The sequence below is a fragment of the Pagrus pagrus genome, assembly GCF_965226575.1.
Source record: "Pagrus pagrus genome assembly, chromosome: 10".
Classification (NCBI taxonomy): domain Eukaryota; kingdom Metazoa; phylum Chordata; class Actinopteri; order Spariformes; family Sparidae; genus Pagrus; species Pagrus pagrus.
The window spans coordinates 6550769-6566234 of NC_140194.1; the positions used below are offsets into that span (position 1 = coordinate 6550769).

Consider the following 15466-nt stretch of genomic DNA (forward strand, 5'->3'; position numbering starts at 1 on the left):
AGAGGCCAGAACAACGAAATCTCCTGAGAGATTGATGAGGATGGAGCTTTGGTGGACATATTTTCTGCATCTTTGCAGAGCGGATATGTACACAGACACATTTGGCTCTTCACTTGATAACAAGATGTCAGAATGATCAGTCCACTGACGTCTGAGGGTAAATGTGGACATACATTTTTTATATTTTGGCTGCTCGCCCCTAACTGATTTTAAATGCTTGGTGCAGAGAGGTGATGCATCCTGCTGAAGCTGTGTTTCACAGTCATTACCTGACTGAGAGGCTCAATGCAAAGCTCACATGTGCCACATTCATACAGCACTACTGCAGTGTAATTGCACAGCTCTTACTCAATAATCCCAGGACCATCCTAAGAAAAACCGTAAGAGCACCTCTATAAAACTGCCAGGAATGTGTCTTGCTCAGGGACACTTCAGCAGGGTGGACGGTAGCCAAAACAGAGGCTTGGATCCGAATCCTCTGGCTGAATTGTGCTCTCTCTCCAACCTCCAGGCCACCCCCAACATTGGCTTTGGTAGTAGCCAGACAAGAAGGTGGGATGGAAGTTTGGTAACCAGGCCTAGAAATTACATTTTGGTGCTAACGCCAAGTTTCATCTGGTCTGACCTCAAAAGAAGCAGAGGCAGCGGAGGGGCCAAAGTAAACTGGGACCTGAGAAGCTGTGTCTGGGATGCCTGAGGAAAGGCAACAAACGTCAGTGTGCCCACAGTCCTCACTGTCTAATGGCTGACTGACTAATCCCTGATATTCCTCCATGATCTAAACCTGCAGCCCTCTGTAGCAAAAGAACACTGTGGCATTGTGTCCTCGCTCTTAAGGAGTCTGTGATTCATTTACTGGCAGCACTTTTTGGATCGGTGTACTGTATTTTTCTCATCCTTCAGTACTGTAGTGAGCTTCATCATGTCAAGACCAAACTGGTTTTCTTTGTGTGATTGTTTATGTAGAGGATTAGGGCTGTGATACTTGTACAGCCATCAATCCACTGCTGTAAAGCAGGAATCCAACGCTCTGATGGAAATGTATTTACTTGTTTGAGATGTATTTTTATTGTAGGAGTAAAGAATTTTGCGTCAGTGTCAGTTGTATCTCCAGGACTTGGAGTGTTTGACTTTGGCAGTTTTTAAAATGCCCTGTTTGATTACACTGGTGCTTTGTGCAGCTCCTCTGTGAAACGCTGCAATAGTGCTCTCTGCTGGCAGAAACTAGGAACCTTGTACTGGTACTCAATCTCACACATGATGGAAGATTTTTTAATTGTGTCTTTACTAGTATCTCCTCTTCACATGCCCTTTAATAACTTGTTTCATGTACAAATTCCTCACTTTTCTATTTCCATCTATTTCAAGAATGAACGGTAATAATTCTGCTTATTTTAAAGATGCATCATTCTTTCATGACTGGTGTTTAATGCTTTGCTTGCATGTTTGGATAGTGTTGCCAGATTTTTCTATTTAAAAAGCACATAATATAATCACTTTACATTATTTTTTCAATCAAACAGCAATGAGCTTGTCATCTGACGATCCTCTCTATTCTCTTTTCCTTCCAGGTCTGCTTTGCTTCGGTGCCGGATCACGGGTTCACGATGAAAGTGAAGGGATGAACCTGCAGCGAGCGGCCCTGTCCCTGCAGTTCCTGCCACTGGAGGTTTACTGATTCATACTACCCAGAAGACGATGCCCCTGTCTCCCAGATAGCACCTCTGAGGACCAGGCCTTCACAGCACGCATTGTGCACCATGGCTGGAGAGACTCAGCGAATGCATGCTGTCAAAGAGCTGGACGCTGAGTCCAAACTGCAGGATGAGGGGACGGCACTGGAACAGCAGAGTGACAAAACCACAAAGGAATCTTCAGAGCACTTTTCAAGCACCAGCACTGAGGCCAGAGCCAGCAGCAGAGGGGCCAAAGTTGAAAAACTAGAGAAGGAAAGGGACTGTCCTCAGCAACGTGAGGCTGTCATACGGCCACAGCAGACAGGGAAGATTGACTTCAGGTCATTGCAGAACCGATCAAAATTTGCCACTGACAGGACTTGGTCGGCCGGCAAAGGCAGCCCCCAGTCCCCGAGCGGAAAGGGCCGCAGCCGAGAGAAGGGGAAGCGGTCAGGAAAGGCAGAGCGTGGCAACCCGCAGCAGCTGTACAGACTTAGCATCACTAATCCACGCTCCAACCCGAACATTGGCATTGCCTACCCACAGCAGAAGATTTCGCCACCCAAGAAGTTGGAGACCAGTCGTGGCCCAGTCTCGGGCAGCTACAGATTCCACGTTCCCAGTATACCAGAGAGAGAAGCCGAACTACAGCAGGAGGAGCTCAACTACAGCCGCTGCTTCCAGGAGGCCTCCTCTAACCTTACCTCCCCAAGCTATACCTCACAGGCACTGGTTTCCTCAAGCGGAACGTCATCCCACCCACATCCGACCCTGTCACAGCAGCAGCAGTCTGCCTTGATGGAGAACAACGGCACGCAGCCCAGTAGCCAGCTAATCCTGGCTGACTTTCAGCTGAGTGGCTCTAATACATGGCAGTCTCCCGAACGGACTTTTAATGGTGCTAATTATGGAGTTTCATCACAAAAATCCACTGCCCTTACAGAAGCTAATAAGGCAGGTGCCTTTGTGCCTGCTCCATTTCAATATGGATATCATTTTCTGGAAGAATCGACCTCTGACTCTTTCCCCTGTGAACAGAACCCCCAATCCCAAGACTTTACAGACTCCTCACTCGGTTCTGTTCACGTGACCCACAACTCTTTTTCCTTCACGCCTGGAGAAGGACAAAACATTGCTCAGAACAGCACTCAGTTCGGTAACGAACAGCAGCCGGAGGATAGAAACTCTTATCCTCAGCCCCCACAGTCACAGTTTATTCAAGGGGTAACATCTTCCATCCAATGTCCTAGGAATCTGAGTGAGGACTCAGCGAGCAGTGACAGCTCCGGCTCCAGCTCACAGCAGTCAGAGCAGGGGAAGACTGCCCTGCCTGAGAGCACAGACGTTACTGGACAGGCAGTAGACAGTAGGGATGCAGCAATCACCTCGGGGAGTAAGAGGAACTGTCACCCCAAAGACACAGCTGCCAACCAAAGAACACTCATTCAAGGAAGTGTGCACCATGCGAGAAATATTTCACAAGGTCCAGGCTCCCAAATGCACTTTCCCGGAAAAACATATAACAACCCTCCAGTCAGTAACATGCACACAGGCTCCATGCCCTTTGATAAAAACATCAATAATAAGGTTCTGAATAGGTTACCACACTCATGGGAAGGGTCTAATAAGACGTATTCACCGGCAGATCAAAGCACAATTCAGTATTCTGACATGAGTGATAAGTTTCATTTTCAGAACCAGCCAGCACTTGACCAAAGGCCAAATTCGGCTAAAAATAGCAGAATGCCCTGGCAGCAGATACGGCCGACCCCCGCCATGCCAAACCAAAACAGAATCGAGTTATCGAGGCAAATAAGCAGCCAAAAAATGACTTACATGGTTTCCCCCTCTGACTGGCAGGATGACAGTAAATCCCATAAACACAGCTCCCTGAAAAACCCCGGCTCATTTCAGAACGGCAGAACTAGTGATGGCTTTTCAAACCAAAGACAAGAGGCCGTAAAACACAGCGGCAATACGGTGTCGACTTTTAAAGTAGAGATGAGCCACGCGCAAGTCTGTGAATCCAAGAATAAGGCAGTATATTTTGGACTCAATCAGTCTCTTCCAGCGGCGCCGACAAGAAACTATAGCTATCCTCCATTACAGGTCCCACCTATGGGACTCATGATGGTGTCACCTTATGAATCTCCTCTGCCCTCACCAGTTCATAACCCCGCGTCCAGTAGTACCTGCTCCTCCCTCTCCCCAGCATCCACCAGTCCTGTTAACATCAGCTCAGAGGACAGTCAGATGTCAAAGTCGGCAAACCCCCACCCATTTTATCACCAGCCCCAAGCCAAAACACAGTTAACGTCAGATCACCTGAGCTCTCACGCTCACCAGTTTCATTCTGACGCTCCACGAAACCTTCCCTACGCACCTGACAGAGCCAAAGACGACATGATGAGCTACCTGCAAAACGGCACGCACCCAAAGTCCACTATGGATGGAAACAAAGGCTACATGGACAGTTTTGGGGTGGAGCATCACCAGCCTCCCCCGCCGTACTCTGCACATCAGCTGTTGGCGACCTCGCTAGCCGCTGCAAATCTCGACCAGTTGGACGTGCTTCTGACGTGCAAGCAGTGCGATCAGAATTTCAACAACCTGGCTTCATTTCTAGGCCATAAACAATATTGTGCTCAGCATGCGTTTTCACAGAATGACCTCAAAGATATATCAAAGATGGAGGATGGCAGGAAGTTTCATGCGGAGCCAGCGAAAGCGGTGACATCTACGGCAAATGTTTCGATGTCAAGGTGCCCGTCTGACCTTCACCTGTCTCTGCTGGGCCTCAATAAGAACGGAGAGCTGATATCTGAGAGTGAAACAAAAGGAGACAGTAAGGACGATCCGATGAAACTCAACTTGTTCTCCGGTCCTGGTAACCTCCCTGTCGCTCTCCCTGAGCTGGAGATGGAGGATGCCAAATTAGACAGCCTCATCACAGAAGCCTTGAACGGACTGGGATATCAGTCAGACAATGCAGAGATAGACAGCAGCTTTATCGACGCATTTGCCGACGATGACCTCACCACTGTTAAAGCGACATCAAACAAACAGTGTCTGAAAACCAAAGAGTCCCTCGTCTTTGAGAGCAAAAATAAACAAGCAGCCGATGATGACAGGTCTTTCACACAGGGAAAGTATTTTTACGACTCTGATGTGGAGAGCCCTGAGACAGATAAACAGTACACAGAAAGCAAGCTCGAGAAAATATCTCTGAATTTGGAACAAGATGAGAAAATTAACATAAAAAAAGAAGTCGCTCATAAAAATTCAAGAAACGCCTCGAGGGAGAAGACGAGGGAACAAGATGGCAAAGTGAAAGAGGCAAGAAAACTATGCAAGAGTGAGGACGAAAACACGAGCACACAAAGGTTTCTCTTATCCAGCAAGTTCTCCGAGCGATGCGGCGTGAAAAGCTTTCAGGACAGCGCCGCGCTGCGAGGGTCAGCGCCCTCGCAGGCCTCCACGTCTCCGACCTCGAGAAGTGCAGTGAAAGAAAGCAAGAGGAAAAGCACCGGAGGAGGCACCTGGAGCAAAGAACTGATTCACAAAATAGTTCAACAGAAAAATAAGCTGCATAAGCTCCACGTTAAAGGTACCAAAAACCTCCAGTTTTCCTTAGTGATGGAGCGAGTGACTCCCACCGTACAGAACCCTGCGTTCGGAGAATACGACTACGTCTCGGACTCAGACGACGAATGTGAGCCTGTAAAGATAGCGAGCCAAGGCCGGCTGAATCAAAGCAGCCGGTGTAAATACACATACACCAAGGAGTGCAAATGGCGAGCGAGGAGCGAGAGGGACCAAGCGGCGTGGAGACACGAGTCAAAGGAGTGTTTCGAGGTGAAAAAAAGTGAGGAGGTCTCTCTCTCGCCTGAGAAACACAGTTCTCACCAGAGACTCAGGAGGAGGGGGAGCAGGTCGTCCACAAGCAGTGAACTCAGCACATCTGTGAGTGTTTCAAGTGATAGTATCAACAGCCCCAAAAGCACTGACCGCACTGACTCTGACTGTGAGAAGAAGACAGACATCAAGAAGAAAGAGTCTCCAGAGCAGAAAACGTACGAAAGGTCCTCCCCGCAGAAGTTATGTAAAGAGTCCAGCACACTAGCACTGACATTCACTAAATCTGTCAAGAAGTACAATACTGACAAAGCCATTCTCTCTGATAACAAAGACAGCACAGAGGAGCCAAGGAAGTATCATTCACACCCAGACGTCGGTGAGCCGGTGTCATCTTCACAAAAAGCAAAAGACACAAACAAAAACGGTGAAAAAAGCAGAGGCTCTCACACAAAATCGAGAGGGAAGCAAGTGTCTCCGAGAAAAGAGACAGGCGCAGCGGTGTGTTCAGACAGAAACGCCCTGCAGAGGACGGACGAGCTGTGCCCCAAAGAAGAGCCGACGCAGTGTAGCAGTCCAGATAACAAGCCACTACAGTCCGATTCACACTCTCCCGCCATCAACAAAGAAACTGATTTCAATATTGACAGAAACACAAAGGGCAAACGAAGAGAGGAGCCCCGAGCCACACAGGCAGAACTATCAGACAGCAGCACATTTGAAAAACAGAGCGACAGTGTCTGCATGGTGAAAGAGCCCATTACTTTAGTCAATGACCTAGACACACACAAGCCGACGTCTCTTTCCACCTCTTTGATGGATGAGGTGTGCCTATCTCCGACTGAAAGCCAAGGCCAGCTGATACAAAAGGACGCTCTCAACCTCATGCCCTACCCTCTGGATCAGGAGCAGGGGCTCATGAAATCCCCGCTCTCATTCGACACATCGTCGATGTTCGGGGACCTGGCCGGGTTCGACAGCGGCCTCTACTCAGACATGCCGATTCAGAAGGAGGGTTTCCATTCAATAGAGGCCGCAGCTGATAAAAAGGAAGAGTTTGTTTCGTCCTTCTCTCCCTTCCTGGAACAAAGAGACTGGAATCTAATAGTTAGCCCTGTGCTACCGGATGAGATATCTCAGTACAAAGGCAACTCTGAGAAATCAAATGAAAAGAAACCAGATTACGATCATGTTCCTTTGTCTCTGCCAGAAAAAATAATTGACTACAGTGCAAATCTCAACAGCTGCGCATCAGAGGATGAGCTAGAGATTAAAAGAATAGTGAATGAGCTTGAAAACCAGCTGCAGACAACCAAAATGGAAAGCCCATCCTTGCTAGCTCAGGATGTCCCCAAGCAGCTGCAAATGAGCAAATTTTCACCTTTACGTCTGAGTGATGATTCGGGCAGCGGAGGCTCTAGTCTGGACATGAGGTGCCCCGTGCAAACCATTGATGTGCAAGTGACCAGTTTGCCCTCGGAGCCTTTCACTGAACCGTGGGCCAGTCCGTTCCAGTTTGAGCTAATGGGTGGACACCACAGTCCCCACGCTGCCATTCACAATGAACCAGGGGCCCTTGAACATTTTACTGAAAAAGAAGACGATGCGCAAAATTTGATCTCCGCAGCCTCACGCATCGAGCACCCACAGCTCCCCCTCGAGCAGAAATCAGAGGAGAGAAACACTGAAAACGAGACTCCTGTAGAAACAAAGGAAGAGATCTTAGAACAGAAGAGATACGCAGAAAACCTAATGAAAAGCCTGGAGGTGATTTCAGACTCTATATTCAAAAAAGAACCCATTATCTCAGAACAGAAAGAGCCGAATGTCACCTCTCTCACGAGTCAACAACATCAAGAAATTGAATGTCAGGAAACTGATGCAGTTGAGAGGGAAGATCACAGAGAAAAGGAAGCAATTACTGGGAAGGAGAATATATTATCACCTCGAAATATCAATGAGCGGAAGGACGATAGTGAATTCTTTCTGAGTGAGTCACAGTCATCTCTCTCTAACAGCACTGACCCCGCAGTCGATGGAAACCATCCAATTTCATCGCAGCCCACTGAGCCCGCAGAAAACAAAGAAAGCAAGGCTGAGACTAAAGTCTCTTCAGAGGCGGATATCGCTGAGAATAGTGATTTGATTGAGTCTGCTCACCGCTCAAGTGTGGGTACACATGACCCACATGTGGTGGAGGAGTCCTGCGGGAAAAGCAACGCGGCAGACAATGTGAACGAGTCGTTTAAAAGCAGCAGTGACAGTCCAGAGCATTTGACAGGCGGCTATGAGGAAGCAGAGGCAGTGAAGGGAATCACCGGTCAGTCGGCTCGCCGGCCTTTATCACCGGCTGGTTCCAGTTTAATTCAGGATGTGATCAAAGCAGCACTTGAAGAACAATCCTCTGATAACCATGATAATCCCGGAGACGCTAATTCATCACACGCTGATGAATTGAAAGTGGAGTGCTCAGATTGTGTGATCGAGGACATAACTGTTGAAACAGCAGAACAGGATCATTTGATTGGACTGTCTCCCTCTAAAAACTGCAGCCCTGCGAAGACATACAGCCCAGCAACTGATATGTCAGTGGAGATAGTCACCACAGACAAGCCCTGCAGTCCAATACTGGTGGAAACCGGCACAGAGAGGAGTAGTCACTGCTCACCTGCCCGTAACACCGAGCCAAGTAATCTGTTGATTCTTTCACAGCCTGATGGCATCGTTGACCGTGATTCCTGCAAAGTTACTTCACTGACAAATGACTCCACCGACCATGAAACAGATCTCGCCTTTAACAGCATTCAGAAGCAAGAGGAGATTTTAAATGTTCAGGACATCAATGAACATCCTCCTGTTGATTTCATGGCAAGTCACCAAAACTCACCATGCACAGAGGAGGCGGAAGAAAGTCTCTTTCTACGCACCGCCGCACCAACCAGCCCTCTCCTACCAACCTCTCATCAAACACCCATGCAGAAATGGGAGCTGGAAGAGGATTCATGTCCGCCACAAAGTAATACATTTGTTGACTCGATTCAAAACATAAAATCCCCCATAAACAAAGAAGAAGAAAGCAATATCAAAGTGGCTTTAAACAGGGATGAACCAGCCGTGATGGAGTACTCTTTGATAAGCCCGCCACCCCTGGACCTGGGAATCATGGTGTGTAAAATCCCCAGCTCCGACACCCCCATTCCCTCTCCACTGCCGGTGACCAGCCCAGCAGAACCACAGGAAGAGTCAGGTGGTCTTGAAAAGAGAGATCCAATGTACGATTTCAAACTAAGCCCTTTCAACTACAACAGCATCTCGGATGAACCTCCACAACTGAATCAATATGACTACATACCGATTTCACCAGCCAGTAAACCTGAAGAGAATCTCAACATGAAGCAGAGTCCCAGAGATGACTGTGGACAGTGTGACCTGAGCGTTAACCCTGCACTGATTTTTAACAAAACAGACGCAGACACAGAGGCAGCACTAAAATCAAAGCCTGCAGCTGAGCTGAACTTATCAGATGAACCACTGGTCCTCCAGCAGGGTCTGAAATTCACATGTTTCTCATTGGGCCTCCCACCCGAAAACAAAAGCAAAGATTCCTCGGCTGATAATGTAAAGACGAACTTGGAAGTTTGCCAAGATCTAACTGGACCCGATGAGCGTTTACATATTCATGCGGACCTGCTGAGAAAGGTTGAATCAGAGAGCTTAGCTTCTCTCGAGGCCTCTGCCGAAGACAGTACGCTCGTCCGGAAAAAGACTTCAGATGGTCCGCCCACTCCTACGCCACTCATCGTCTGTGAAAACGAACAAATGCCTCTTCCATTAGACCCATCAGAGAAACAACCAACAATAGAGGCTGGCCCGTGTTCAACGGCGCACCAAGCAAACAAGGACATGTCACCAAAAAAGACGCGGAGCAACGCTCAGCAGGGGAAAGTGCTCTGCGAAATCTGCCTCATGTGTTTCAGGACCGTGCCGGGGTTAAAGAGACATAAGGCCATGAAACATTTGGTCAGGGCTGAGAAACACACCGGCCCGCAGAGCACGACATCAAGCCATCAGGGGACTGTGCTTATTTATGAAGCATCTCAAAGCACAGAGAAAGAACATAAAGATGATTCACAGACCTGTTACTCAACAAAAATAGATGGGCTGCCCGAGACAAGTAGCACTTTCATATCTAAAGCAGCAGAGACTGAGTCACTCCTGGAGGAAATGGCAACAGAGACAAGTACAGTGGCAGCGGATGAAACAGGCCATCAAAACCCTCTGCTGCCAGCGAAAGCAAAGAAGAACAACAAAGCTAGAAAGAACAAAAACAGCGAGGTAAACATAAAGCCTGACCCTTTCTCTGATGAGCTGCTGAATATATTAAAAACAGACATACTACAAGCTTTAACTCCTGAATTCAAAAGCAGCGGACTACAAGAGCGGCCCAAATCTCCAGAGGCCCAGGTGAAAATCAATGACAGAACTGGAACAGAGAAAATCCCTCGCAACGGCCTCGACAACACAGCCCGATCTCCTACAGAAGAGATAAATGTGCTTAATGAAACTGTGGAGCTGAATCAAACCACTGACAAGGACGAGATGAAATGTACAAGCATGACGGAGATTGCAAATGGGGAAGTATGCACAGACGACAATGTGGAAAGCGCTATATCTGTACACGAGGATATAATCAGAGAATGTGACAGAAAGACTCTGTGTGCTGTGGAAGAGATGTGTGAGCGGAAAGGATCAGAAGGCAGCCTTGCCCAAGAGATTCTCCGAAAAGTGGCAGTCGAGATAAAATGTGAGAAAAACAGTGGCCCTTCAGACGAGGTACGCCCCCTCTCCTGTTTGAATTCGTCACCTCTCAGTCCTGCCGGCTTAAGTCCCGAGCTGAAGGCCCTGCTCGACGATGACACCACATTTTCACAGCTGTTCCCCAGAGATGAAGAGGCAAAAAGGAAAAAGTGCCCGAGGGTGTACAGCAAAAGAAACAAAAGACAGAAGCTATCGCCTGATTCAAACGTGACTCAGGACTACACTCCTTCAGAGAGCTTCATGCAAAGTCAAGCCGAGCCAACATTCACTGACAATCAGACGAACCGCTGTGAATATGAGACAATATCTCTCGATGATGCCATCATGTTGAACATGTGCCACAACAGCACATTAAAGGCTGACGCCAAGCCAGATGTTCAACAGAGTGATCAGCAGGATGCTCACGAGAATATTAAAGAGCTCGGGAACAGCCTATTGAATCCACTCGAGAGCAGCGTCGATAAATCTACAAGTCGCTCCAGTGACGTCGATGGAAGCCCGACAGTGAACTCTGATCCCGGCGCCTGCAAAGAGGAAGTGCCGCCTGCACCCTGCTCCCTGCCCTCTGCCCCCTACACCACAGAGCCGTGCGTCACAGAGACCGTCCAGACCTTCCACAGCATCGACATCCAAAACATCAACACCACGTTTCAGCTCCCTGACATTCAGTTCTTCGACTCTAACAAGGATATCTCAGTGGCTCCTCCTATTGTAACTGCTGAGACAGAGAACAGAGATGATGAAAAGTCAAAGAAAATAACAGAGCGGCGAGGCAGGAAACGGAAAGATGGCGGAATGAAGGTCAAAGATAAGCAGTACAAGTGCAAGGCGTGCTTCACTTGGTTCCTCACGCTGGGCGAACTTAACTTTCACAAGCTCTCCCACAACCCTTCCCCGCCTCCGACCTGCTACATGTGTGTCCAGCGCAAGTTTAGCTCCAGGGAGCAACTGAGAGACCATCTGAGGGAGAAACATGCCAAGAACAAGACAGGTATCTGGACCTGTGGAATGTGCTTGAAGGAGATATCAGACGTGTGGATGTACAACGAGCATTTACGAGAACATGCCACTCAGTTCGCCCGGAGGGGTCAGACACAAGGCTCCATGTTAGGCATTCCCTTCATGCAGGAGACAGCCGTGAAGAACTTCATCACCTCCATCATGCAGCACCGTCCCAGCAAAACCAACAGGGAGTCCAGCAAAGCCACTAAAGAACAGGAAAAAGCTGCTGCTGCTGCAGACAGCGCCGTGGGAGAGGGGAAAACCTCCGAGGGGGCCGAGCCAAAAGTTCACAGAACTAAAAGCAGCAGCGGAGCGGGCGGGAAGCAGAGCACATTAACCCCGCTGGAAGTCCTCCACAAGACTGAGACACCTAAAAGTGTGGAGATGCATCCCAACTGCAAAGATCCCTCGAGAGACTGCCACCACTGCGGGAAACAATTCCCCAAACCCTTCAAACTCCAGAGACATCTAGTGGTTCACAACTTGGAGAAGATTTTCCTGTGTCACAAGTGCCCCGTCTCTTATCAGGAGGCCCAGGAGCTGAAAGGCCATCTGAAGAGAGCACACGAGGAGGTGGACGAGCTGGATTCGAAACACACCACCCTCTACACCTGCGAGCTCTGTGCCGATGTCATGCACGTGATTAAAAAATCTTTCATCTGCAGCACCTGCAACTATACTTTCTCTAAGAAGGAGCAGTTTGATCGTCACATGGAGAAGCACCTGTCAGGGGGGAACAAAATTTTCAAATTCCGAGGTGTTCTCAGACCTGTCAAAGCGTCAGCGTCCAAAGAAGATGAATGTGATTCGCCTGCGAGTAAGAAGAGGAGAATTCTCTCTGACAGTCTGCAGGAAAACAGCTCCGACAGCGGCATCGCCAGCGTCAGCTCGCTGCACTTAAATCAAAACTCTGAAACGCAGTCTTCGAAAGCGTCCGTGTCCACGGCGGACGACTCCACGCAGACCATCGCAAACGAATACCACAGTGACACAAGCAATACGAATGTCAAGACGGAGGACATCGCTGAAGATTACTCTGAGCTGCTTGTAGAGCTGGAGAAATGCATTCACATGGGCTCTTCTGAGTCACCCAAGAAAGAGGACATTGACCAAACCACCTCTACTATTTTTGATAAAGAGGGTAATGGAAAATCAATTACTGAACCATGTGATGTGAAAGAGGAGAATGAGTCAGTCTGCATTCGAGCAGAGGAAACCTCGTGGTCAGTGTCCAAAGAGAGCAGTTGTGCCGGGGAGGAAAGTGCTGAGGGTGACACAGCTGAGACTGAGGAAAAAACAGAGTCACTTCCACCTAGCGAGGAGTCTTTTGTCAGCTCAAGAGAAAATCAAATAATTTCAAAGACACCTGAGTCAGCAAAGCATGAATTAGCTGCTGATTTGACAGACCAACAGAGGGATGAGGAGCAGTGGCATCACACGTCGAAAGCTTCAAATAATGACAGCAAGCAGACGACTTTATCTCACGGTGCTGAGCAGGAAAGTAGCAGTCAGACGAAAGACAAAGTCGCCTCAGACAAAACGGCTGACAACACTAAAAACAGCACGAAGGCTACAGAATCCACACCTGTCCTCCACTCCAAAGCTACCCTCAACGCTTCAACCGCCTCCAACGAGGACAAAGAATCTGTGAGACCGCAGAAGAAGAGGAAAGACGTCAAATCCCCCCACAGCCTGCAGAGGGTTTCCTCTCCGGCCACACAGGAGAACTTTGGCGTCGACTCTCGGGCCAAAAAGAAATTTCGCCCCAGCAAGTGTGCAAACCCGTCTCTGCAGAGGAAGTCGGACGGACCCAACGACTACCCCGTCCTGTCCTCGGTGCGGGACGACGTCGTGAGCAACAAGATCGTCTCCAAGTGCAAGACTTCAAACATAGGTTTGCAGTCAAAAAGGAGCTTGCTCGACAGCTGCACACAGAAGAAAGCGGACATTGTGACTCCTCTTAACGGGGATTACAAAGCCAAAAAGGGACCTCTGGGACGTCCTTTGCACCCCCCTATTTCTAAAGTGTCTTCAGTTTCCATGAACAATTCTCTGAATAAATCTAGGCCAAAGATGGGGGTTAGGTCAATGGAGAGCCACTCCTACCGGACAGCTGAGTCACAGAACCACCTCCTAAGTCAGCTGTTTGGCCAAAAACTGACAAGCTTTAAGATTCCTTTAAGGAAGGACACATCAGAATCTATTAACTGAGGTGGATCTGTGAATAAGGGACTGTACATTTCACAGTTATTAAATGTTTAAGACAATTCATTATGGTGAATGAGATTGCACAGCTCTTTTCTGTGAAATGCTATCTTTAAATACTTACGTAGTCACTTTATGTCTTCTTTGTACATGTGTTTTTAATGACACAAATGTGAGGACGAACAGCAGATATGAATTTTTGGGGGTCATAAAATGATGCTAGTCGGGTGAAAAAAAAACAACAACTTTTTTTCTACTCTTCCTTTTGTAGGATATTATCCGTTTCAGAGATTATATTTCATTTACCTTAAAAGGAAAGAAAAAAAGAATACTTGAAAATACAGTAAAATATTTTCTTCTAAGAAATGCATGTTCGTTTTGCATTCATAACATGATCTTATCAGTTTTAAGTCTTTTCCACAAGAGGACCGAACGACATCATAACTGACCTGGACTATTGTCTGTGCACCTTTTTCGTACATGCTTCCAAATATTCATTTTGTATTATTTTGTAACTTTACTGTACTGCATTGACATTCATCATATTAGCCTTTTTGTATAAATATTACCTGGTGCTACATTGTGTTTTATTGTAATGTGAAAGCCAATGTCCTCGGAAGGGAACATGAGATCTGTAGCAGTTACAGTACATTCATCCGACTGTTTTTACTTGTTCTCTGTAGTTTTTATTAAAGATACTGTGTAAACCATCCAAGTACATATGTAGGCTTATAGAAGATTAGGAAAAAGCTTCCACATAAAATAAACAATAAACTCAGGTGCATACAAGGACATCACAGTCCCAAAGACCTGTATTCGGAGATCTTCCAATGCACTGATAATACCACACACAAATCACAAACTCAATCATCTGTGTCTGTAACTCCAACTGTTTAATTATGAATAGTATTTACTAGGACAACAAAGGTGCTTTATCTTGTTTATACTGTATGTATCTTATACTGTATAATATTGTAGGTAGATTATTGTTTGGTGTAATGCTTCATGTCAAAGTTTTATTTTAATAATGTGCAAAAGAATCAGAGTGAGAAGAAAGGGAAATGCAGTGCCTCTTGCAGGTTGTAAAGTGGTTCACTAAGTGCCTCCTTTATAGTTGGTTATTAAAGATCTGTATTGGTCTCTCCTTGCTCTTTTTCTTCCTTTTTGTTCATGACAAGTTTTGCAAATGTACCGACTTCCATCCCCGCGGACTGCAGCTGTCACCACATGCATCAAACACTGCAAACAGTGGAAGCCGCTTGTGCCTGGAGGCAAAAAACAGGTGCACACACAACAGAGTCTGACTTCAGTTCCTTTTTCTGTCTTCAGATCAGCACTTCAGTGAGCGCACTCATCATGTGAAAGATGAGCATAAATGTATCTTTTACTACAGGGAAACATTCAGCACAAGACAGTTACATTCATCCTGCCATATGTTAGTCTCCAGGAGCGGCGTGGAGCAGGCAGCGTGGAGCTCTCGCTTCTGTCAGTGCTTCTGTCATGTCGCTCTCTCACCACGTGTAAAATGGCTTCTATTCCTACACGAACATTTTTTTCATCATCACATAGGAATAAAAAGCCATAGGACACAGAGGCATAAATGTAGAAATCCACATGGAGGTTGGAAGGTAAAAACCTGAGAGGGACGGCTGTGAGGAGGATAGAGTGGGTAGAGAACAAAAGTAGACGGAGAGGAAAGAAAGAAAAGAGTTTATAATATTTGTACGACTGTGAATAACAAAGTCACACTTTTCTCTTTGTAGTTAGCTGTGGACTGACGAATTGAGATTTGAAACAGCCTGTGTGTTGATTTTATAAGCATTTTCTCCAGATCAAACATCTGTAATGCATCATAAACACTCACATATCACATCAAAACATGCACGATGGATGAAATGTTGCTATAAGGC

At 47.2% G+C, this 15466-nt stretch overlaps 1 protein-coding gene across 2 annotated transcripts in view; it reads left to right on the forward strand.

The window, feature by feature from the left end:
- znf469 (zinc finger protein 469) overlaps window positions 1–14700 on the forward strand; it is a 192550-nt gene extending 177850 nt beyond the window's left edge. For both annotated transcript variants that reach the window (XM_084365345.1, XM_084365346.1), the window contains one exon: window positions 1572–14700. In XM_084365345.1, coding sequence (XP_084221471.1) covers window positions 1761–13562 — 11802 coding nt within the window. In that variant the 5' untranslated portion in view covers window positions 1572–1760 and the 3' untranslated portion in view covers window positions 13563–14700. The remainder of the gene's footprint in view (window positions 1–1571) is intronic.
- Window positions 14701–15466: the final 766 nt, after the last annotated feature.